Below are 26878 nucleotides of genomic sequence, written 5' to 3' on the forward strand. Positions count from 1 at the left end.
AAGACATTACTATGAGGGAAACAGATTTTTCTATACTACTTCTTACAACTGCACATGAATCCTTGATGATCTCAAAATAAAATTTAAAAGTTTAATAAATACATGTGATTATAAAACATTATGATATACAAAGGATTAAGATGACAGATACAAAGTTCATTCTATAGGAATATGAGAAAAGGGATCAGAGAAAATTGCAGAATAATGAATAAAAATCTTTCTTTTTCCAACTGAAAGAATAATTAAAATGTTTCATTATAGTCTGGTAGACACATAGAAGATCTGCTTCTAAGCATGTGCTTGCAAATGCCAAAGATGAAGAAAGATACTAAAATCTTTAACAAAGTATAAATGCCTTCAAAACAACAAGGATTTATCTGAAGTCAGGCTTAACAAAAATAATGGATGTTTAATAACTATGAAATAATGATTTCAAAGTACCAAGGGAAAATTATTTTGAATTTGAATTCGCATTTCTATATCCAGCAAAACTATCAACCAAAATGAAAATGGAATAAACACATTTAAGAGATTTCAAATATTCTGACATTTTACTCCCCTGTACTCTTTCAGGTAAAACAAACAACAACAAACAAAAATTAGAAAAAATACAAAGACTTGAGGAAATGAAATCCAAGAAACAGTTAACCCAAGTAAAATTTTTAAAATTTTCTAAGATGACAGTTTGATATAGGTAAAAACATAACATGAAATAAAGAGCTCCTAGAATACCTTCAAGAGGAATGTGGCTCCCTAACTTACAACTAATGCTGGACATTGAAAGTACAGATTGAAAAACTGTGATGATGTAACTTTTACTTTATTAATTTCCGTACTGACTAAACTTATACTGACTTCTGCATGCATTCCCTGTGTGACTGAACCATAAGTAAAACTCCAACTGGTTTTTAAAGCACTTGATAAATATTGGAGGCTGGTGGACTCTACATCCTAGTCTTACAGAGATTCTATTCTCTGTCCTTACAACCAGACTGCATAGTAGGAATCCTTCCAGTGTTTTAGAAGCTAATAATATTTTCTGGGAGTTCCTTAAGTTAAGTCACCTCATTAAAAAAGTATTCTCCTTCTCACTTTTCCAAAAAAGTCATTCTCATTTTATGAAAATTAAGTCTCAAATTCAGAGAATTTCTAACTTTAAGCTAAAGCAACAATATCACTATAGTTGTCTAGGACACCTAGTCTTAAGATTATGTAGGAATTATTTAGCTTTTTATCCCTTTAAATCCAGCATGTTTGGGAAATACTCATCTTAGGGAAGTTGAACTGATTGAATCCCAGCCATGTTACCTTTGTAGAGATATATAGAAGTTAGCTAGGCAACCCCTTTATCTAGGCAAAACTAGTCAGGTACAGAGACTGCAGTCAGTACATAGAACAAATTGTAGGAAAGATGCACTTATTCCATTGTGCTTGAATGTAACAAACTTCCCTGAAACACTAATTTCTTTCAGAAAACATAAGCAAACATAAAAAGAAAAGCTGTTTTAGAGAATCAGTTTTGTGGAAGAGAATACACAATGTCCATCATTCCACTTCTTCCTGGGATCACAGCTAAACTATAGTTTTCACCTCCTTTTTAGTTATGGGTATCTACTTTACTGAGTTTTCTAGCCAACAAAATTTGAAAGAAAGCTATGTGCACTGTTTCAGGTGTGGCCTGTAAAAATACATCATGTGTGACCCTCCATATTTTTTTACCATATAGGAAAATGGAATGGAATTGAGCAAAGTGACCTTGAAAACAAGGTGGAAGAAATATGGGTCATTGACTCACCAGGAGCAGCACTTTATTGGACTTCATGGCAAGATGGCTGAGTCAAAGTACATGTTTTGGTTTGTTTGTTTTGGCAGCTATTATTACCTTACGTAACTACCTCACACTTACCCACATCTTAAAATTCAAACTAAATGGGACCCTGCAAAAATGCAGTTGATGTCAAGCTCTAGAAACCCACACTGTGGGGACATCTGGTTGGTTCAGTCTGATAAGCGTCTGCCTTCAACACAGGTTGTGATCTCAGGGTCCCGGGGATCAAGCCCCACATCAGGCTTTCTGCTCAGTGGGATCCTGCTTGTCCCCGTTTCTGTGCACCTCCCCCTGCTCCAGCTCCCTCTCTCTCTCTCTCAAATAAATATATAAAACCTTTTAAAAAACACACTTTTTTTAATCGTGCATGAAATAGTTGTCCAGGAGCCACTCCTATTATAAGTTTATTGTAGTTTCTCCAATTGCATATGTGAAGAAAACTAAGCCCATTAAAAACAGATCTTTGGAACAGTTATGATGAAGGATAAAGAGTATTTTCCTTCCAAAGCAAACTTTAGAAAATATAACAAGAGTGCTACCCATGGATGAGACAGAAGAATCAGTCACCTGAATGATTCTGGAAATATGGTACCAGAATTTTAAAATTTATGAAAACAAAAATGACACCTTAGTTTGAGATTTCAAAAATTTTTGATTTAGATGTACCTGAGGTTATATTTATGAAGGCAAAATGACTAAACATTTGAAAAATAAGCATATCAACTTTATCAACATCTGTAGGAAAATCCAATGACATTAAAGTCCTAATCTTTTTCCAGCATTATTAAGATATGATTGACAAATATGGGGCACCTGGGTGGCTCAGTGGGTTAAAGCCTCTGACTTCAGCTCAGGTCATGATCCTGGGGTCCTTGGATCGAGCCCCTCATTGGGCTCTCTGCTCAGCAGGGAGCCTGCTTCCTCCTCTCTCTCTGCCTGCCTCTCTGCCTATCTATAATCTCTGTCAAATAAATAAAATCTTAAAAAAATATGATTGACAAATACAAATTGTATATATTTAAGATATACAACATGTTTTGTTATACACATATATTGTAAAATCATTACCACAATCAAGCTAATTAACACATCTGCTACCTCACATAATGACTGTGTGTGTGTGGGGGGGGTTGTATGGCAAAACCTTTTGAGATCGACTTTCTTTGCTAATTTCAAGAATACAGTAAATTGTTACTAACAATAGTCAGACTAAGCTATACATTAGGTCCTGGATTTATTCATGTTATAACTGAGAGTTTGTACTCTTTGACTAGCATCTTCCATCTCTCTCACCTCCCAGTCCCTAATAACCACCATTCTACTCCTGTTACTATGAATTTGATTTTTTTTTTTTTTTTTTTAGATTCCACATACAAGTAAGATCATGCAGTCATTTATCTTTCTGTGCCTGGCTTATTTCACATAGCATAATATTTCCAGGTTCATGCTGCAAAAGGCAGGATTTCCTACTTTTATAAAGTTGAGTAGTATTCCATTGTATCAGAACTAATTCTTCGAAAGGATAAGTGGCTGTTCACATTTTGTAGTTTAGAACTGAAGAGAATGAAGAAATAAGTCCCATTGGGGGAGAAGAATATATCAAGATGCATTTGCATTGCTACTAAAAAGAATAAAAGAGAACTTGCACTTACTCATCTTTTTTGTTCTCTTGTTAAGGACATATCTAAACATAGCCAATAAAATGAAATGCAGAACGGCTTATATGGTTCGTTCAGTTTTTCATTATAGATAATTACGTTCTATCCATTTATCATAATCTCACTGACTCAGACCAAAAGATTGCTATTTGCTTTTTTCCCTTTTGTCGCTGCAATTGTTTGGTTATTTGAGGCAAATACACTCTTCTTCAGTAATGTAGAGGTATTAAATTGTATTGATAATTACTAATACTCTAAGTCAGCAAATATGTGTTAAGTAACTCTAGAGCACCCATCTCTTCATATTTTGTCAAGGTTGACTCCTACTTCTTACAACTAGACATTTTAAACAAATTTAGCTGTTAATCAAATTATAAAATAGCAATTGTAGGGGTGCCTGAGTGGCTCAGTGGTTTAAAGCCTCTGCCTTCGGCTCAGGTCATGATCCTAGGGACCTGGGATCAAGCCCGCATTGGGATCTCTGTTCAGCAGGGAGCCTGCTTCCTCCTCTCTCTCTCTGCCTGCCTCTCTGCCTACTTGTGATCTCTGTCTATCAAATAAATAAATAAAATCTTTTAAAAAATAGCAATTGTAATACAAGAAAAAATAGTAATATATTTATATATATACACACATTTACATGTATATATATATATTACATATATACATACACAGAATTATCCTAGCCCACTATCAAAGGTTATATAATCCTTAGCCTGCTTGCTGAACTGAATATTATATATAGCTTTTACATGCCTATTGTCAGCTTTTAAAAGGACTTCAACGTCCTACTTCTGGGAACTAAACCTCTCAGCCAAACCACCACATTCTCACACCATGAAATAAAGCAACTTTAAGGGTTTCACTCATTTGTTTTAGGTTAAGTAACAACTGAAAGGAAGCACACTTAGCTCAGACAGCTATGCATGTGATGAACATAATGTCACTTTTTTTACACACTGCCCTTGTCACTGTTTCTCAATATGGTTCTGCCTGTGCATACAAGATGTGGAAATAAATGCTCCCACCTTCAGGCTGTCTGAATGAATACAGTTCATTTTTAAAAAGATGGGCATTGTTTCAGCCTTTACCCATCAATGCACCATAATGTTGCCTTAAGTTTACAAGGTAGCTTGAATGCAAGAAGTGTCTGCTACTGTCCAAAGCATTTTAACTCTGAAAACTATTGGCAGGTTAACAACCATTGCAAAGAACACTGTTGCAAAGCACAGAGTCCTTTTGTTTTGTTACAAATTCCTAATGCACTCCATACCTCACTGAGTTCTTTTTTGATATTCTCTCTTAACCATCACACACACACACACACGCACACGCACACGCACACACACACACAGGCAATTTGGAAGTTGCCAGAAACTGCAGACAGGATTTAGAGGACTGCACAAACTAATGCTGGACTGAAGTTAATGGGGCTCCTCACCCGCTAGCCTTGGACAGTGATGTTCCAAGTCATTAGCATGTGCTCTGTTTTTGGCCAGCTCCCCCTGGTAGGACTGGGCTTCTAAACAGTCAGAGCCAGAATTTGTAGCAGCAGCACTTTCTGCCTTCCACATGAATGACCAGCGCTCCCAGAGCTAGCAGATTGGTGGCTGCTCTTAACACTAGACCCTTTAGACCCTTTAGACGGAAGAAAGGACTGGCATTAAGTAGTGTGAATTGATTACATATTCTTTATTCTTTCACAAGTCCTATTTAGTAAGGGCTCTTAAAATATCTGGCACTGATTTAGGCATTTGGGGATGGCCCTTACATCTGAGTTTTATGTAGTAACTCAAAGAGCTATTCAGTTCCTTGTTACAGTCCAGCCTCCTGACAGTGAGCTGTGCCTTGACTACATTATGTACTTTTCAACAGATGGAGTTTGGGGATTCCTGTGAAATTGCAAAACAAAAGCACTGAGACACAGCAGGACAGAGCTAAGAGGGAAAAACAGATAAATATGTCCAAAGAACAATGAACAACACAGGTAGCATTAGTATTAAGTCCAAAAAAAAAAAAAATGACAAGAGATTCTGGTTTCATAAGAGTTTTTTTCATTGCTGAGCAGTTTAAGAATGGTCATATTTTATGAGAAAAAAATAAAAATAAAACAACAAGGACAAGAAATATTAAAAAGAACATTGCTTCACCATAAATTTAAACTGTCTAAGTTGTTCCAGGTATTTCCAAACATTTCATGTTTTAATTGGCTTCCCAGGGCTACAAGTCACATCCACTTCATCTTGTATTGATTTTCTAAGATGATTCCTGTTACTATGACTACCCCAATCAATTAACTTCTTATAAGTAGCAAGATAATTTTCTTTCTTGTTTTTTTTTTCCAGTGCAGTCTAAATAATTTATTTTCACAAAAATATCTGTTGTTACCTCTTATCTGTCAAGGAACTACATTATGTTGGTAAAAATGTTTGAGGCCTTTCATTTAAAAACGTGTTTAGAGATTTTGCACAGAGAAAGCATACAGAATTGTCTTGGACCAATATCATGACCTTATCTGTCTGGGTTGTGTTGATAAAAGTTCTCTTTGGCTATGAAAAAGTGCCTTTCACTTGGCCTTTATTACAAGGAACAGAGAGGCTGGCAATCATTCAAGGAGGATTTTCACTGGGAAGAGGAAAATCATTCTGCCACAGGCCAGCCATTGTGACTTCTTTAGTTAGAATTGTACTCCGTATCTCCAAAACAAATTTCACTTGTAGTATAGCATGAGGATTTGGCATGGGGGAGCACAGTTACTTCAATCTGAGCCTACCTGCTTTTTCTTAAACACAGCCCTGGAAACAACAGAAACAAGATTCTGGAGAGACACTGGTCTTGGGAGTCAGACCAGTCAACCTGGACTCAACTCTTTGTCATCTGAGAGAATTTGGTTAAGTCTCTTAAACTCCCTGAAGTTTCATTTCCTGTCCTACAAAATGAGATCAATATAGTTACCTTCATGGTAGTATGGGGGCTCTCTAAATCTAACTTCTCCATTTTTCTAAGTCCTTTCTTCTGCTCAAGAGATTTTTCCAAAACAAAGGAGTGACCAAGTCATTTGCCTTTCCCAAACCTCCCCATGCCTGCAGGACACAGGCTAGACCATACAGAATGCCATCCTCCACCCCTTTGGAACAGTTCTCAGCCAACCTTGCTTGCCTCACCTCTTGAGGTCATTTGCCTCAATCCATTTCTTGGTCTAGCTACCTCAAAACAGATTTGTTATGTACCTCCAATGCCTTACAGCTATATGTTTGCTCAAAGCACCTCCCCGAGGTTTTCCTGTCCAAAATTTTCTTCCTATCCTTGTCCACTTAACAAACTCTCGCTCATTTTTCCAGGCCAAAGATATCTCCACAATTGCTACCTTCCCAACTGTGCCTGGAGTTTCTCCCCAAGAAAACAAAGATTAATCTGCACCAGGTGAAACAATCTCATTTTTCACTTGGCTTCCAACAGGAAAAAAAAAAAATGTTTTATTTGGCACCTAACATGAAAATATCTATTTGTTACTTAACCACACAGTGAAGTTATTTTTTAAAAAATGCAATCTGTGTACTGATAACCTAAGCACTAAAGGCAAAGTATCATGTTATTCAGATTCTCAAAGTTGATCAGCTTTAAGTCTAAGTAGTCTAAGTAGCCCCTGGAAAACCAGCACACGTGCAAAAGAAAATGCCACCTAAAAAATGAGCTCATCCACATCAATTACTTTGAGCACTGCTATCACCTGTTAGGTACAAGATGTATCATTTCTCATTTAATACTTTAAAATTGGTATAAATGAATACACTGAGAGTCAGACAAGGTAAGTAATTTGTCCAAGTATTTAGTATGCAGGAAGCTTGTCACCAAAACTCAGCCCTATCTGCTTCTAAAGCCCATTCTGTTTTCACTCTTCCACATTCTCTCTCTATTGACCTTGCCCTTTGATCATAGGTAGGTCTTAAAAGCAATGGTCTCCCAGGTTTCAGGTGCTATCTCTAGCCAGGTCACTCAAAATCCTCTTGCTTGAGAAAAAGGGGGTTGGTGTTGGTGTGTGCGTTTAGACAGAATATACAACCACTTAAAGAAGAAAAAAATGGAGCCTCTTGAAAGCACAGTTACATCATCCCATTAATAATACACACCATTAAAGTAAGTTTTCTTCCTGGCACTGGATCCAGCGAGGATCTTTCTTATTTTTATTTCAACTCCTTAGAATATTTTTTTATTTTAGCCTAAATAAATATAACATATTATAGCAAGATTACAGCACGTTATAAATTATCATTGAGTTATTAAAAATGTCCTCATCTCCTAATTCCCTTGACTGGGTTCATTGGAAGGTGTTTAATATTGGTAGTGCTGGGAGTCTTGGTGATGGTAGTAGTTGTGTCTGGCGACCTAAAATTGCATACATATCTTACTTCAAACGTTTTTTGGTCTTACGTTAATTAAAAAAAAAAAAAAAAGAGTTTATTGACATTTGCATGAAGCATGGATTAATACGCAACAATGTTTCTCACAGAGCCTTTGCAAAGCCTTTGTAGAAAGGCTTTTCTTTTCCTTTGTAAACAGAGGAATAATTAGTAAAGTCAAAATGTTCCTTCAGGGGCACCTGGGTGGCTCAGTGGGTTAAGCCGCTGCCTTCGGCTCAGGTCATGATCTCAGGATCCTGGGATCAAGTCCCACATCGGGCTCTCTGCTCAGCTCAGCCTGCCTCTCTGCCTACTTGTGATCTCTCTCTGTCAAATAAATAAATAAAATCTTTAAAAAAAAAATGTTCCTTCAGTAGAAGACAAGCTAGGAAATCATGCATGTCTCAATGAATGGAACATTTTAAGCGCATCCTCTATTCTTATTTGGAATTACTATTTTTAAAAATCTAGATATAGACATAGACATAAGATAGACACATAGATACAGAGCATTTAAAAAATCAATCCAAACTGAAGAAAAACTAAGTTTAAAGGTTAGTAACAGGGGCCCCTAGAGGACTCAGTTGTTTAAGCATCTGCCTTCAGCTCAGGTCATGATCCCAGGGGATTGACCCCTGTGTAGGGCTCCCTGCTCCGCAGGCAGTCTGCTTCTACCTTTCACTCTTTCTCCTCCCCATTCCGCAACCATCCTCTCCCATCCTCCTCCCCGCTCATGCTCTGTCTCTTGTCTCTTTCTCTCTCAAATAAATAAAATCTTTTTTTTTTTTTAATGAGTTAAAGGTTAGTAATGTGTCAAATTTATTCCCCATAAAGAGTTCCTTTCTTTTAGGTGACTTCCCATTGGCAATCAGGGGAAATTAGCTCTGTTTCCTCAATCTGGGTCCTGGGAGAAAGGAAAGGGGACTGAAACATTCATAAGGAATAGAAACAAGGCAGCCAGCACAGGTCGCTGCCTGAGGAGGGGATCCTTTCTCTCCCCAACACAAACACAGAGATTTAAATTGACTGTAGCTCCTATCATGCTGCCACTTAGCACTTAAAGAAATTCGGATTGTGGCCATCGCTAATGGGGAAGCTCCCAAACACATCCCACTTGTCAGTTCTACCTCCTGGACTGACTTATAACGTTACTATTACATGACTCCTTAAAGCATGTAAGTTGGCAAAGAGAAAGATACTGAGTCTATTTTTTTTTTTTTTAATTTCTTTTCAGGGTTCCAGAATTCATTGTTTATGCACCACACCCAGTGATCCATGCAATATGTACCCTCCATAATAGCCACCACCAGGGTCTCCCAACCCCCCACCTGATACTGAGTCTATTCTTTTTTTTTTTTAAAAAAAAGATTTTATTTATTTATTTGTCAGAGAGAGAGAGAGTGCACAGGCAGACAGAGTGGCAGAGGCAGAAGCAGGCTCCCTGCGGAGCAAGGAGCCCGATGCAGGACTCGATCCCAGGACACTAAGATCATGACCTGAGCGGAAGGCAACCGCTTAACCAACTGAGCCATCCAGGCATCCCCTGAGTCTATTCTTGACATAGGTTTTGTTGTTTATTTGTTTGTTTTTCAATTTCTTACAAATAACATGAGTTCTCCATTTCTTTTGTAGCTGAAAGCTAGTCCAACCCTCATGAAAAAAGTTGGCAGGTTAAATTAAACACACACACACACACACACACACACAATTGTAAAAGGCTGGATTACCATTCTGTCCTAAGTAACATGGCTGTGGTAGCAATTTTTTTTCTTCACTTTACACACTGCTGACAATAGAGCAGAGTTAGGACTGATTCTACATGATATATGCATTTCCAAAGGACTGATTCTACATGACATATGCATTTCCAAAGGACTGATTCTACATGATATATGCATTTCCAAACATGCTTATCCTATATTGTCTCTCAGCCCATATTAACTAGCTCTATGGAGTTTTGAGTTTTTAAAAAGATACTGTTTAAGATAAGACAGGAGGAAGGCTGACTCACCCAGAGCAAGTCAGGAAACCTGCATCAGGAAAAAGCTATGCAGAGAAAAAGGACCAGGGTGCCTTATTCACTTCAGAGGTAAAATCCAAACTGTGAATTCAATTTGGTTAAGATGTCCTACTGCCTGAAGAAGTGGGCCATTTTTAGTGAGTCTTCAGCCATCAATTTAGGGGCCTACAGACACAGTCAGAAATTACTATGGAACAGAGATCTGAATAATTTTGGCTATTCAATATAAAAAAAAAATAAAGTCTAGGATTCTGGTCTAATGAATGACAAAGGTATAATTAGTCATTTTAAAACAAGTGATATTTTCAGTAGTGAAAGTTACAAAAATTCACTGTTGACTTGCAAACTTCTAAAATGCATGTTGAATATACAGAAAATAAATAGCAACTAATATCGCTCAACTTGCAAATTTTTAAAAGAATTTAAAATTTACTCCACAACTATTGTATGCAAAGTACCATAAAGCAAACTACAGAAAGCAGAAGGACATCCAAAAACTTAAAAAGAAATAGTCAATAGTAGGTTTATGACATGTCACTAATTAATAATTGATTTTCCATTTTACAGTTCCTAAACAGGTGTCATTCACTGGAAGAAGCACCCTTCCACCAAAATAGAAACAAAAACCCAAATTAAGTCTAGGGAAGTAACTCAGAACAGTGATTCCAAATATTAAATATCAAAATACATATTGATTGACTGCCTTTCTAACAGTTTTTTGGGCAACACGAAGATATTAATGATCATATCCCTACTTCAGGAGGTTAAATGGAATAGTAAAGCAAATATTGAACTAATAATTAATATGCACAGAAAAAGAAAGAGAAACAAAACAAAAAAGTCTAAATAGCTAATAATTAAAATCCAAAACGTGCTCTTTGTTCTGATTATCAAGATAAAAATCTCAGGTCTTCACCCACATTCATACTTAGATATAGTGAGGTTTGTACCCAGGAGTACAAACCCCATCTATTAAAAGGTCCACATCTTTCAACTTTTCTTCCGTAAACCTTTCCTCAATTAGTGTTTTAGTGCTGGTGCTTAAGAACTATTTAAAAAAATATTTTTATTATGCTTTCAGTAAGACATTTTGTCATTTTAATACATCAGATAAGAGAAGGCAACCAGGAAAGACTGAGAAACCGGGTAATTTGTAAATCTTTACCTGAAGGCCTTCAATAGCCAATCGCAGCATGCTTGGTGTAAGTTTGGAGGCTTGCTTGAAGGTGAAGTTACTCCAGTCTATGATCAAAACAAATCCATTCACTTGAAGCTCAGGATCTTCAATCATGGCTTCTAAAGAAAGTAAGATGGCACGCAAAATATCCACCAGTGTGTACCTATCAGCAACAGAAATGGACGGCATTAATCTAACAACAACTTTGGTCAACACTGTAGAAAGTGTTCCGCACACTGAAAATTCCCTTTAAAATACCTCAGGAGTCTGAAAATCATTTTGTTTAGAAATCTTCTTCCAAGAGGAAATTTATTTGCTGCACTCCGGGGACATATTAGAATTTAACATGTATTCTACCAAAACAAACTAAAATGCTTTTGAAAGTACTTTGTTTCATATTTTACAATGATTTCCTTTACCTCTAGTCCTTCCTATTATTTTCTAAAATCTCACCTCAACTACCCTGAAAAGTAGGGATGGAACTTTTTGAAGCAGCAAGAATGCCCTCAGTAATACTGATATTTCACACCTTCACATCTAGAAATTTTGAGAATGGGATTCGAAGGAGTTTCACCAATAAACAAGAACACTGGGTTAAACGGCTATGGTTAAAAATGTCAGCAGACTTTAATTTCTCATATGGAGTTTATATCACAAAGATGCAATAAAAGAAAGAAGGATATGGGATAAAGTCTTTATCTTTTTCAGCCTTCCACCTTAGTACAGTGCCTGGCACCTTGTAGGAACCCAATGAATTCTCTCTAAGTTCCTGTAGAATGAAGTAGCCTAGAGCGCAAAGACACTAACTGTAGAGCAAGGCAGCAGAAGGAAGAGCTGAGAAGTTGTTTGGGGGTAAATTTGTTAAAATCTGATAACTGGGCACAGAGACTTAGATCGAAGGAAGAGTAAAAGATGACACAAAGATTTTCTAGATTCAGAGCCTGGGTCAATGGTAAAATCTTTCATCGAAGTCAATAATGCAAGAAGAGGATACAGTTGGAGGATGGCTGGAAAAGTAGAATTTGGAATAAAGCCCACTGTAGTGTCGGTGAGAAGTATGTAGTACACCCAGAAATATATATCAAATAAACATCTCAAAAAGTAGATCCTAAACTGAGAAGAAAGCTCAAGAAGGAAAATTCCAGAGTCAACAACACACAGATCCTAAGTTCAAGTAAGTGAAGGAAGTTATGTACTCAGAGCTGAAAAGAAAATGTAAGTAGTGGTTCAAGAAGGGAATCCCAGCATTCCAAGAGGAATCACCAAATTTATGAAAATGTTAACATTTCAAGTTTTCTCCCCTCAGATAATCAGACGGAGACATCTAGGAAAGTTAGAGAAAGAAATGCTGACCTCAGGGAACAGGTGATGGGGAGGGTTGGTGGATTAGGGGTAGAAATCGATAGCATGGAGTGGAAGTGATGGGCTCACCAGGAAGAAGTAATGCCATGGTGAGAATAAACCCTAGTGCCAACAACAGCAGACATCAAGAGGCAATTTGTTATAGATAACACAGTTTAAGTATGGTTTTCCAAAACTGAGGCCAAATCGAGAGAAAAATTTACAGATGCATCATTATTCCCAGGGGAATATAAGGCAAATCCCCTGATCAGCAATGAAGACAAGCAGGTTTGCAAAGTTTTCAAGAGCAAATTCCACCGAGTTTTAAAATTTAATATCTTTCTTCAAAAGGAGAATCAAATGGTCTTTATATAAATCATTTTGATCTCCAAATTGAAGAGAAGACACATTAAAACCTCTTAGCTAACCACATTCAAAGGGCAGGTCAAAACCACTCTTGACACTCCAGTCCTCTGTTGTCAAACATGTCATATTACCACCATTAACAGCCCAGCAGGCTCTTCATAGGCAGAACATTGTTACATGAGATCCTGCCAAGGTCTGTCAAACATCTTCCCAAGAGATGGAGGATTTTATGAATTTTATATCTTCAGGAATCCTGCCTTCATTCTTCTCTTTGAAGTTATTTTTCACCGTTTTAATCTACAAATCTGAGGCCACTACAATAAGTGTGTTCATGTTGGAGGCTTGTCTTGCAACGGTAGGAGCTCTACCATTGCTATTCTTCCCTTGTATGCTGGAAGAAAGCCATAAATAACAAACTAGCACATTAATGCAGCTCTCGAGTCTTGATTGTGCTTCCCAAAACAGCATTAACTAAAGCCTGCATTTGAAATCAACTTGGAGAGGATGATGCATGGCATGTAGTAAGAAGAAATAAAAACACCAGTAAGGGATTTTACAACTGGGACGCCAGACTATAGAGACCGTTGCTCTCGAAAGACAGCAGAGCTGCAATAATGCATAAAAAGTGTATGGAGAAGACAAGAAGGACACCTGTACCTCCTCTTTGCTACCGATACAATCAAGAGCGGGGAAGCTTGTTCTCTTGCATCTGGCCATGCTAGGATCAGGGGTGCCAATGGGCCTGGGCTGTCCTGGGGTTTACAGCATGGCGTCATCTGCAATTTGCAATCCGTGCAAAGCGCAACCTGAATCACAAACAGGTCATTTCCGTCCCATTCCCCACCCTTTTCTTTCAGCCTGACAAGGAAAAACTGGCATCTGGGCATCACATTGGACAGCCCAACAGCGAGCAATTTCCCTTTGTCACTAAATCAATCAGCCGTTATTAAATTCTTCATTAAGGCTGCCCCCGCCCCTCGGTTTTCATTAAGCCACGTTTCTCACATCTGAAGCACTTCCTATTAGAAAGGTGCTGAGGGGAAAGACAAAGGGAAAGAATTGCCTCTATTAATGCCTCAGGGTATCATTAGTGCTAAAACTGATGGACCTATCTAGGTGTTTTATATTACGGAGTGGTAATAATAATAATACCTCTATCTATGTAATCGTTTAAGATTTCCAAGGCAATTTCAATGCATTACCTTAATCTCAAAACAAGCACAAAGTCTCTATGCTCGCTTTGTTCCCGTTATTTTGGAGATGAGGACACAGGGTGTCAGAGAATTCAAATGGTTCGCCCAGGATCACCCTGGCAGTAAAGCAGGGAGCCTGGATGAGAAGAGCCAGGTCCTCTGACACCTCAGTTCTCTGCCCTCCCCGTGCCACAGTCTCATGAGCTGCTCTTCTTTTTCAGGTCTCCCTGGCATGTGTGTCGGAAGACAGACCTGAAGTCAATTCCAGTGTGGCCCCATGCTGAGTTCCATGATCTGCTCCAGCCCGGCCATAGCAGCAGGCTTTGGGGAAGGAAAGGCAAGAACACATCCCTATGAGTATGGATGGCAAGAGGAAAGGTCTACAAACCCTAAAGAAAACAAGAACTCTGAAATATTCATCTGTCTGGCTTGTATCACTGAGCACAGATTAACTGTCTGAGCCTTGATTTAGTCTTACTGCTGTGGACTATAGGTGAGTGAGAACAAGTGAATCACTGAAAATGAAATATCTACAGGAATAATGTCTTTCTTTGGGGGAAAAAAAGGTAAAACAATGTGCACCTACCGCCACCAGAATAAAATAAAACAAAACAAAGTAGAACTGGGCTGGAAAAAAATGCAAACGTCAGACTGGCAACTCATTTTAGGGCAGAACACTCAAAACAAAGGTCGGCTAAGGGCAGTCTTTGTCTTTGGAGATTTATTCCAGCCACTGAACTTTCTAATTGTCTATCCTGATGTTCAGTCAAGATTTTCTAAAGGATAGATGGAATTCTTTCCCCTAGATTTGTTTTTTTTTTTTTTTTCCTCGATTCTTGTGGGTAATTGTCTATACGCACAGAAAAAGTTTGACCAATTCACTTACTACTTGTATGGGCATGGGTAGGACATTCAACTGCCCTCGGCCTCAGCTTCCTCAGCACCAAACTGTGGATGTCGGTAGAACCTGCCTTGTAAGATTGTGATCAAGATTTAATAGATTAAGGGCGCCTGGGTGGCACAGTGGGTTAAAGCCTCTGCCTTCGGCTCAGGTCATGGTCTCAGGGCCCTGGGATCGAGTCCTGCATATCGGGCTCTCTGCTCCTCAGGGATCCTGCTTCCTCCTCTCTCTCTGCCTGCCTCTCTGCCTACTTGTGATCTCTTTCTCTCTGTCAAATAAATAAATAAGATCTTTAAAAAAAAAAAAAGATTAAATAGATTAATGTTTGTGAAGGGCTTAGAAAAGTGCCTGGCACATCACACATGCTATAAAAATGTGTTGAACAAATGAATAAATGAAGTAATTAATTAATGAATTAAAATGAAACAATAGAAGTTTAAATTCAGTTAATGAAAAGGCGATGTTCTCTCTGCACAGCACTAAGGAACCCACAGGTGCCCCTTGGTTCTGAACTTCAGCACAGCCAAACAGTACCCTCATTAAGCACTTACAGTTATTTAGGGCCTTGTGTTTTTTTCTTCCTTGGGGGGTCAAATGCCCTCCGCTGGTACAAAGAATGTGCCCTCTAGTTGCCCCTGGCACCTCTACTTTCTATGTATGTAACAAATGCATACTTTTTTTTCTAATTATTTGAACTGAGTACTGTTTGCTCAGTTTGTTACTTGTTGTTATAAAGATCTGACAGAAACGTTTCCCCCTTCCCCCAGTCAGGAGTGTTGTTTTATATGTTAGTAAAGTATATGCACCTGCTCTCAGTGATGTAAGAGCTCAATCTTCCCCAGAATGGATGAATTTTATTCATTCACTAAGAATACCATTAATTTACTAACCGTTGGCTTCTGTTTTTAAAATATCTTTGAACATTTCTTTTGAGGCATCCTTTCAGTGCAGTGTAGTAACCTCAAATCATTTGCTTCTCTTCACTTTTTCTAAAGTTGCATGTCTAAAATATGAAAATAGCCCAGTTCAAGCCAGACCCCATCAACATCCTACTTTAAGGTTGGCACTCTTGGTCTTTGCTGTTATTTCATCATTATTTCACTAATTACTGTATAATTGCCCCAGTTTCTAGAGACCGTCCTATTTTTTTTTCCAGAGATTTGTTCCAATATTACACTAACATTTCTCAGGACAAATTTTTTGTTGTTATTCCTATTTCCATGGTATGAACCAAGGGCATAGTCTGGAATAAGCTGTAGTTTCCAGAATATTTGTTAAAAGATCCTCCTTATAAGGAAGCAGAATGGAAGCTCTGCCGGGACAGAAGTCCCAGGGAAGCCACACTTGCCAATTCCAGTTTTGACCAAATCTCAAAATCCACCCAAAACACAGCACAAGAAGCCTCCAGGATTTGAAGGGTAAGGATTCCTGAACTTGACACAATATGTAACACTGTAAAAAGAAACGTTGAAACATATTAAAAATAAATATAAACAAATACAAACTTTAATAAACTGAGACAAGAAATCTTCAAAAATCAGGCCTCAAAATTAAGCCTATACTCTTTTGTTTGTTTGTTTGTTTTAAGATTACTGAGTAGGAGTGTTTCTCCCTAATTGCCTAGTTAACTGCCCTTGACTATTCCTAGTAATTTTTACTTTATTTAGTTTTAATTATTTTAGTGTACTTCCAGAGAAGAATGCAACTTTGTGGCTAGGATTAAAACAAATTTGTATAGTCTATGGCTGTTTTAAAATGTTAATCAGTTATCAACATAACCTTCTTTGAATTTGGAGACTGACCACATTATTTTTTTTAAGATTTTATTTATTTATTTGGCAGAGAGAAAGAGCAAGCAGGCAGAGCAGCAGGGAGGGGGAGAAGCAGGCTCTCCACTGAGCAAGGAGCCCCATGCGGGGCTCAATCCCAGGACCCTGGAATCAGGACTTGAGCTGAAGGCAGATGCCTAACCCACTGAGACACCCAGGCACCCCTGACCACAATATTTTACATATTCACAAGTCAATCAGAACTTGCAAATATCAATATTTTCTTTTTCATGAAAAAGCCACACAATAGGAATAAATAAACCAAAATAATATGTTTTTCAGGCAAATTCTGATAAATTAGAGAATCGTGGCATGATGTTTGACCCTACGGTCTTTACTCCTTCCAGAGCTTCAATACTATAAGTGATCACCAATGTCCATCATGATAAGCCAGACAGTGCAAGATGGTCAGTGCTTTGGAATTGCCACTATATTAGAAATCATTTTGGTTTAGCTATATTTAATTGTTTTCTAATGGCTATTAACCATATTCTAAATAAATGCTTGTTTGATGTACAAAACAATAGAAAACTACTTTATAATTCTAATGAAGTAAAATATTACTTACCACCTACAGGCCAACTGTCAGAATGCATGCCATCATTTTGTTTCAGGAGCCCAATTTACATGAATACTCACAAGAAGTATGTTCCAGTGAATTTCAACTTCTCAGATACCTCATTCCATGCTCCAGTGTCTAAACCAGGATCTACTTTAACTCCAAGCTTCCTTTTCTTAAGATAATATAAGCTCTCCCAGCTTCACGTTACACTATCCTCACACTTTACTGCTGAAATCAGGTGGACAGTTTGAAGGTATCTGCTGAGTCCTGAGCATGGTACAATCATTCAGGAAGGAAACAGTATATAAGCATGGAAGACTACTGAGTCTTAGTGATGTAGTGTAAAAATTCAATTGTTTTTAATTTTTTGGAATTTATTCTTGTTTTCAGAAATTATGTTACACAATCTGAAAGAAATGACATAAAATTGTATGACTCTTTACCAAGATATCGTCTGTTCAACAAAAGTAATAAATCGTCTGACCCTGTTCTATCCTTGTTAGAAAAACTACAGACCACATTGAAAGTCATTCTGACATTTCAGTATTTCAATTACTTTTTATATATGTTGTTAGAAGGCAGGTACACTCTAAATAGTATTATTTTACCTTAGTCTTCTTGAAGATTCCATGTCTCCTATAAAAGCTTTGGAAATGATCCAGTTCTTTGTAACAACCTGAAACTGACCTGCACCACACTGCAGTATAAAGAGACACTATTTTATTTATAGTCACCATCTCACACACATTTACTGTTGCTAGTCTCCTGAAAAGCACAGAAAACTGCCCTACAAATTTCACGTAAGAGAAAGTATACATCAGAAAACTTCCTACTTAGACTCTTTTTTTCAATACATAACTCATACCAACTCAAAAAATACCAACTAACATTAACTCTAGTTCACATGCTATTATAAATACAATAACATAAGATGGGGTTTTTTTTTGTTTGTTTGTTTGTTTGTTATACAGATTAGTTATTTCTGAGGTCTTTACAGAAATTTTCAAAATTCGATTAAAAAAATCTTGCTTTTCCCTTTGGGAAGTCGGAAATAAGCGGTTTTGAAATAAAGGGGACATTTTCTTCTACCTCATTTCTGGAATTTCCCTGTGTAATCCTGGACATTCCCACCAATTGTCTTTTTAAAAGAATCCTATTTCACTTTCTTAAAACAATGCTACTTTTAAAAAAAAGAAGAGGAGGAGGAGGAAGAAGAAGAAGAAGAAGAAGAAGAAGAAGAAGAAGAAGAAGAAGAAGAAGAAGGAGAAGAAGAAGGAGAAGAAGGAGAAAATTGTTGAAAGCCAGGCAATTCACTGAACAACTCAAGGAATGTGGCCAGAATTTTGATCAGATATGCAGTCTGAGACCCAGGTTGTTTGGTCTGGTAGGAGGACCATAGGACCCAACGCACAGAACAGGAGAGGCGTGGGGACCAGGAGATGTGGCATGTGGCAGATCCACCTAACAGAACAGCAGTAGGGTAAACATGGAGGAAGGTGGCACAGACGCCATTAAAAGTCAAGTCAGACACGCGGAGGGTATTATGCTAAATGAAATAAGTCAGTCAGAGAAAGACAATTATCATATGATCTCCCTGATATAAGGAATTTGAGAAACAAGACAGAGGATCATAGGAATAGGGAGAGAAAAATGAAACAGTATGAAACCAGAGAGGGAGATAAACCATAAGAGACTCTTAATCTCAGGAAACAAACTGAGGGTTGCTGGAGAGGAGGGATGATGGGGGGGCGGATACGGTGGCTGGTTGTTAGACATTGGGGAGTGTATGTGCTATGGTGAGCACTGTGAATTGTGTAAGACTGATGAATCACAGACCTGTACCCCTGAAACAAATAATGCATTATATGTTAGTAAATTCTTTTTTTTTTTTTTTTAAGTCAAATCAGATAAGAATTAAAGCTGCGGAGTGTGGAAAGGAAAGGGATTCAGTCCCAAGATAGGAAAGGGGCTGATGACCCCTGATGCTGCCAGGAAGGAACTGCCAGAGACCATCCTGAGGCTTCAGAGCTGTTCTTATGCACATATCCCAATGAGGGAAGTTATACATACAGATACATGACAGTATATACACAGATATATACTTGATATACAGAGTATATCAAGAGGATAGAGCTGTTTATCTACTAGTCCTTGTTACTGGATATATGCAGATCTGAGATGAGGGACAGGTAGGAAAAAGGAGAGAATGATTTTTTTTTTTTTCTAAGAACACAGGAGGAATTTTAGACAAGCTCTAAATAACTCATATGCCTTCTGATCTTGACATAGGATAACTTTTTGATTATACAACAGGTATAAACAGTATTTTCAACCACAGAAGTAGAATTCACAATTTTTAGTCTATAGGTCCCGATAGAGTATTTTTACAGAACATAGCTTCTCATTTTAACTTCACATATATGAAATTCTAACATTAAGGATTTTTGTGTAGGTTTAATAAAAATATTTACATACTAATTAATAAATTATCTCCCATTGTAGATTCCCAAGGAGATAGATTTTCATTACTAGTAACCTATCTTTTATATGAAAGAATAAGACAGACAACTAAAACAGTTTCTTTAGTAGCTCTGGAGTAATCAGCTTCCCATACACATGAAAACTATAAGTGGCTTTCATCTTAATTAGGCTTATAAATCAGTATGAATATTAGTTCACTTACAAAAATAAGTGAAAAAAGTTTTGTTCTATATGTATGTCTCTCTGAATGCAATCTGCCTCTCTAATGGTATTTTTGACAGACTCTGAGATATATTTAAATATAAAATTTCCACAGCTCCCATTGAACTACTCCCTGTAGTTCAATAAACAAAATGCCAGTCTAACTGACATATGCATTATGTTCCTTCTTGAATAGTTTTGTTTTTTTTTTTCAATTTTGATATACACAATAATTGGTTTGCATAACTCTACAATCAACATCTCAGGTGTGGGGAAGAACTTCTTAAAGAGAAATTGTGGTCAAATGATGGCATTCCATGTGTCTTTAAACTTTGTCACCTGATAAAAAATAGAATGAGATCTTTATAAGTAACCAAAATAAAAAATAGACTTCATTCTCCCTCAACAGCTAACTCCAGAAGTTTCTTAACTTTATGATTCCTTAGATAGTAATGTGTCTTTATATCTACCTAAAAGAAATCAGAGTAGTTCTCAACTTAGAATTACAAGGAACAGGTAACTAAAGAATAAAAAGTTGTTAAAAATACTTACATTCTAAGATTCTAACAGAAAGCCATAAGATCAATAAGCCTTCTCAGTAACGGTAAAAGTCTTTTACAATTGTTCCAGAGATGTTTTCAACTAACCAGATGCATCAAAAGTCACCATTCACAGAACTAAAAATACACCAATGTTATAACAACCAGCTCTTCATGATTCATAGTTCTGGTAACATTTTCAAATCCCATGGAATATATTTAGCTTTGAACTTAATTGAAACTACCTTACACAAGACCCTTTCATATTTTTTTTGTGTGTTTCAGTTCAAGAAAATAATTCTGATTGAGAAAGTAGAATAGTCCCTCTCTGCATTTTTCTGTTACAATGTAGATGAAATAAGAATATAATTTCTCCTCCGTTATAAGGCAATAGAACTCAAAAAGTCTACTAACTGACATGTCTGAACATTTTCCACTTCCTTACAAAAGATGAAAAATCACATCAGACAGGAAACACATTCTTTAGATTAGTGACAGGTGTAGAACGAGCGTACCAGTCAGCCTTTATTTTCGGTGTCAGTAGGCATGCTTGCGACAGAGGGTACAACTCTTCCTTTTCACTGAAGTGACATACATCATATTATTCCTCCATCTACACATCACCAAGCAGAAAAGTTCCCAAGCAACAGAAGTACTTGATCGCGGCTGAATGTCAGGCTAGTCTTTAAAAATAAAACCTCAGTGCTAAGGAGACAGATGATGATGATGGTGACCATGATGGCAATGGTAATGGTGATGATGATAATGAACCTAGTTTATGAATTTCATTGGGGGAAGGAGGAAAAGTTGCCTCCCTTCTCATCCCCATTTCTCCACAGAACAGCAAACTTACTCAAGAGGTGAAAATTTAGCAGCTTTATTTAGAAGTTGAATGATTTACACTGCAGCACAAAAATAGGGCTCAGGAAGCACTTAAAGCTGCAGTAGAAACTAGGTGCTCATGAAGTAAGAGTTTCAAAGGTAGGAAGAAAAGCCTTTCTCCCACCCCTAGGATGCCCACCCAAACCTCATTTTGTTGTTCCAGTTTCTCTTTTCCCCCAGCCAAATAAACAAACACAGCAAAGCTATAAAACCATGACACTACTCAGGGTAAATTCTGGAAAATGGGAGAGTAAAAGAATCCCTAGTACAAGTTTGAATTTAAGATTTACCTGCTCTGATCCCAGTTGGCTGCAAAAAGGACTAGAATCTTCCTGCCATAGTGGTCCAGATTGGCCAGGCCCCCAGGGAAGCCATCCTTCAGTGCCTGCTTGATGCCCGGGTCAGTGGCCTTGAAGCTTTTGAACATGTCCAGGTTCTGCTGCCGGTACTCAAAGTACTGGGCCAGGAGGCGGAAGGCCTCAAAGTGATGAAACTTCCTGGCCCGCAAGAAGCGTAAGATGAAGGCATCATCTGTGCGCAGAAAGCCAATGTCCGGCCTGGTGATGACCATATCCCTCACCTCCTGGATGTCCTGGTGCAGTGTGTCTGGGTTCTCGTTGAGCTCCAAGCGAGCTTTCTCCAGGGTCTCCGGAGAGAGACCAGCTTGTAAATGAGTCATTGTTCTGCTTATTCCTGAACCTTCCGTTCCTCTTGCTGACTGTCCCACAACAAACCTGGCCTTGGCCACCACCGGGCTCTGGCCTCTGGACCTCACTGCTGCCTGCTTCCTCTTCTGTACAGGAAATTATTTGTCTTGGTGTCCAGACTAGTACCCTGTTGCTCCTGCTCTCCTGCAGCTTTTTTTCTGGGGGATATAAACTTTTCCCACCCCTAAAAAACAATGCCTCACTTTGGTTCCCTCTTCCCTTTCCTTTAAAAAGAGATGTGGACCTCTGGCGGGCCCAACACTCCTTGTCTCTCCTCAATCCTAACACAACGCCCCCAAGCCCACCCAGCTCCCTTGGCACTGATCTTGGTCCTGTCCTCTTCTCTTCCAAGATGTAACAAAAACAACCCCCACGCACATCTCAGCCCCAGCTCTGTGATGCTTCTGCGGGCCCTACTGAAGGATGCGCCTGCCAGGGATAACGATGGGAATTCTGATTAATAATAAGGTGGCTCTTCAGCGCTGAGCTCCAGGGCGGGGAGAGAGCGTCTTTGCCAGGAAGAAAAAGAGAGAAAGGGGAAGGGGGGGTAAGGAAAGGAGCTTATTTTTCCTTCTGCTTATTCAAAGATGTTATTTAAAAAAAAAAAAAAAAAAACATTTGTAGGATTTTGTTTAAAATGATTATGATCCAATTAGGTGGAGACTCTGCAGATAGCGCACCTTCCCTCCTCCCCTCCTAGACACACCGTGATCTCAGAAGGCACCAGAAGGGTTTTCGGTGGCGTTGGCACCAGCGTGGGCTTCCCCCTCCCCAGCCCCACCCGCAACTTCTGCCTTCCTCTAGCCCTTTATTTCAACGGAATTATCCCGGGGTGGGGAGTGCGCAGGGAGGAGGGGCTCTCTCCCACAATATACATTTCAAATGCGAGGTTGGGGGCAGGGGAGAAGGTAGAGAAGAGGAGTGAAGAATAAAATTAAAATGTCTCTACCTTTTCTATAAAACCCCAAAGCAAGAGAGAAGAGCAGCGGGCTCCTACCAGCAAACCCGGAGGCGGGGACGCTAAGCAATGCGGCACTCCCTGGCATCCATCAGCCCCGGCTTCGGCGGCGGCGGCGGCGACAGCAGCATCAACTCCTCTCCGTGGGATGGAGCGAGCAGAGAAGAGGGGCGGCAGCTGGGACCCGGGCCCAAGACGCACTGGGGAGCAGCCGTGACCACATCGTCCGCCAGCAGCCCGCTGCCTCTCCCAGCAGGAGGGTGGGGGTGCCGAGCTAGGGCCACCGGCGTCCCAGGTCCTCGCCTGGCCCTGCCATTCGCGTCCCCAGGAGAGCCGAAGGGAGGGAGCGGGGTTCGAATGCCTGGATGGAGAAGGCCACGCGGGCGGCCGCCGCCTTTGTGCGCCCCAGCGGCGGGGTGGTGGGCGCGGCGGGGCGGCTGCCGCCGGGCGCGGGCCTCTCCCGGTGCGCGCCGGGCAGCGGGAGTCAGGCGCGCCCCTCCGGGCAGCTGCTCCTGCTGCTGCTGTTGCTGCTGCTGCGGCTCCGGCTGCCGCGGCTAAAAGAGGACTCGGCTCAGCCCAACTCCTCTCTAATTATCCCAGCACAGATCTAGCTGCGACGTAAGCGCTCACTCAGCTCGCGCACGCACCCCGCTCCCCTCGCTCTGGCTCGGCTGGGTAGGACGACAATTTCCGCGGCATTCACCTGTCCTGAGCCCCAACTTTAGCCTTCTTCTCCTCGTCCGCACTCTCCCGCAGGCTCCTCGAGCGGGCATCACCTGGCCAGGCGGGGCTGCGACGCCTTGCAGCCTCCCCACACCCCTCTCTCACCCTTTGTGTGTGCGAGACCCCAGAGCGGCTGGCGAGTGACTGTTGTGGATGGTAATTCACATGAACACACGTTTTCTAGGTCCCAGAGGAGATCATTTTGATCCGGAAAGGGTACGGAAATATTTTGTTATTTGCTGCGTTTGTTGTTGACAGAAATGTTTAATTTAGAAAAGAAGACCAGAGTGGTTCCAAAGCATTGTGTGGATGCCTAAACCTCCGGAGGAACTTATATGGAGAGTATTTCAGCCATGAAGTCGGGCTGTGGGATTATTGTTGAAGAGAATGGAAATGAGCACCGGGGCAAAACAAAACAAAACAAACAAACAAACAAGCAACAACAAAACAAAACAAAACAACACCCCACAAACAGTCAGAGAGGAAGGAAAAAAATAGACACCCCTAGACTCATTTCTCATCATGATAAAGCAAATTTTGCAGAGACACATGCCATCATTCCTTTTAGTTTTATACATCTGTATACTAGAAGCATCATAAACGGACAGGATTCTCTGAGCTTAACACGACTGTCTAAGGGTTTGAAGAAAAGGAATGTTTTCTCTTTTCAAAGCTCAGCATGTATTACTGAGTATGTCACTAAGAGCAACTTTGGCTTACCAACTAGCATGGGATCCTAATTTCAAGTCAACACAATGCAGCAAATATTTCCTGAGCTCCCCTGTGTGGTGGGCATTGCCTTGGGTTCTATGGATAGAATAGGTGGACTTGAAGAAAGAAAACCTTGTCATCCTTGATGACCATTGGAACACTCAGATTACAGGCATAGCTGTTGTTCTTTACCAATGGTGTTCACGAAAAGGAAAAGAAAAATAAAGAAGAGGGATGGCAGAATTCTGTGGGTTTTTTTTTAAGATTTTATTTATTTATTTGACAGAGACAGATCACAAATAGGCAGAGAGGCAGGCAGAGAGAGAGGAGGAAGCAGGCTCCCTGCTGAGCAGAGAGCCTGATGCGGGACTCGATCCCAGGACCCTGAGATCATGACCTGAGCCGAAGGCAGCGGCTTAACCCACTGAGCCACCCAGGCGCCCGGAATTCTGTGTTTTATTAAATAAATAAGTGCAAATCAGTAAGAACCAGAAAAAGAGATTACAACACACACACACACACACGCACACACACACGGTCATTATTCCCAAGGAATTTACACTTTAAATAAGGAAGGCAGAAAATTATACACACTCATACACACATATATAAGGTCTTTCTAGGACTTCATATAATTGTGACTCTTCAAAAGCATTTTGAATGTAATATGAACTATTAAAATATTTCAGTTCACAGTTCAAAAATTTTGAAAAATTTATTTTTGGCCAATATTCTAGAACTTGAAGAAAATATGTCTGGTGTGAACTATATTAAGAGGTTTTATAAAGAGGTTTCACCAATATTGAGAGTTCTCCATGGATCTCTTGTGTTTCTGAAGGTCTTAGGAGGAAGGCATGAACTGTCTTTTTTTTAGACTATCTGGTTTTTTTAGACTATCTGTTCAAGGCTGTGTGCACAGTATATATAGTGCACAACCTTGAAGGAGCCTTGGGAGCTAGAGATAGTACCTCCGTCTGAATGAAAGGTTTGCTTAGAGCTTTGGAAGGTAGAGGTAGTATCTCCCTTCTGAGCAAAGGGCAGGCAGGTTTATTTTGGTTCCCTGATCTCCAAGCTACTATCCTATGATGTTCCTCACTATATGTACCAGTAACATTTGACCCTCTTCTCTTAGGCTTGTGGATGTCAGGGCTCAGGAAGCAAGCATAAAGTATGCTGGTGCTTAGACTGCTTCTGTGCCTGGGTAATAAAGTTGTTTATGTCTAACCCAAGGGTTTTTGCCACTTCTACCATAGACATGAAACTCTGGCTAGGTAAGCTGTTCACTTGGAAGTAGGATTACATCTTAGAACCTACAGGGGCTTAAAAACCAATAACTTAATTTTGTTCTCTGAGAACCAGTAAACCATATTTTTAGAAAGGAACTAGATAAAATTTGTTGGTCCAAGGTATGGTGTGACCTATATTTAGTGAGGGTGTTTTTGTTATTTACCAGTGACAGATTTGCTTTAAATAAGGTTCATTTTAATTCTATCAATATATGATGTAAATCACTTCTCTCATGCAGTAGGTTTGTTGTAGTAGGTCACGTGTGTATATATAGGAATCTTTTCATTATATGTAAAAACTACTAAGTCCTTACTCCAATAATTTTACTACTATTCTCTCTCCACTTTAACATTTAAAATCGTTCTGAAACCAAAATAAATATACAGAGTATTCTAAGAATTAAGGTGTCTATCAGATGACTTCAGAGCATTTGATTCCCAATTAATATTAATTTACTTTGCCAAATTAATGCAAAGTAATGTAGGAACTAGAATAGGAGAAAATTAACTAAACAAAGGATTCATTAAAATATTGTTGGAAAATTAATTAAATTAAGAACCTCTGATATTTTCAAGGTAGGTGAAAATGGTTTGGTTTACTGTCATAATTAATATGCATTTTAAAATATTTTATCCCATCTATTGCTAAATAAAGTATACAAATGGAAAGGGGCACGAAGGAAGATGTATAGCTCTATGGCATATCACAAAGCAACCACTTATGTAAATACCCACCCTGGTTAGGGAATAGAACACTGTTAGTACCCATAAAGCCCCTCCTTCCTTCCCTCCGAACCACTTGGCTTGCCTCCCAACAAAGGAAGCCACACCATCTTCATTTTGAAAATAACCACTTCCTTGTTTTTCTTTGAAATTTTACAAGCTATATGAATATGCACTATAATTTAGTTTTCCTGTGTGTTTTTTTTTAACTTAAATGAATGTAATCATTCATTGTAATTTTGTGATTGGCTGCTTTCATTCAATATTATGTTTGTGAAATAAGAGTCTTTTTCCTCAAGTTGCATGTAGTTTGTTCATCCATATTCAGTGATGACACATGGAATTCCATTTTATAAACAATATGCTTATCTGTTCCACTGCTGATGGAGATT

The 26878-nt window shown here is 39.1% G+C and overlaps 1 protein-coding gene and 1 long non-coding RNA gene across 7 annotated transcripts in view; both read right to left on the minus strand.

The window, feature by feature from the left end:
* The window catches only part of CLVS2 (clavesin 2), an 84582-nt gene extending 62289 nt beyond the window's left edge, over positions 1-22293 (minus strand). For both annotated transcript variants that reach the window (XM_082729986.1, XM_082729987.1), the window contains exons 1-2: positions 21669-22293; positions 11072-11246 (exon numbers count right to left, since the gene is read on the minus strand). In XM_082729986.1, coding sequence (XP_082586112.1) covers positions 11072-11246; positions 21669-22057 — 564 coding nt within the window. In that variant the 5' untranslated portion in view covers positions 22058-22293. The remainder of the gene's footprint in view (positions 1-11071; positions 11247-21668) is intronic.
* LOC309864468 overlaps positions 1-26878 on the minus strand; it is a 664253-nt gene that overhangs the window by 281676 nt on the left and 355699 nt on the right. The window lies entirely within an intron of this gene.

This window comes from Mustela nivalis (assembly GCF_964662115.1).
Source record: "Mustela nivalis genome assembly, chromosome: 5".
Lineage (NCBI taxonomy): Eukaryota > Metazoa > Chordata > Mammalia > Carnivora > Mustelidae > Mustela > Mustela nivalis.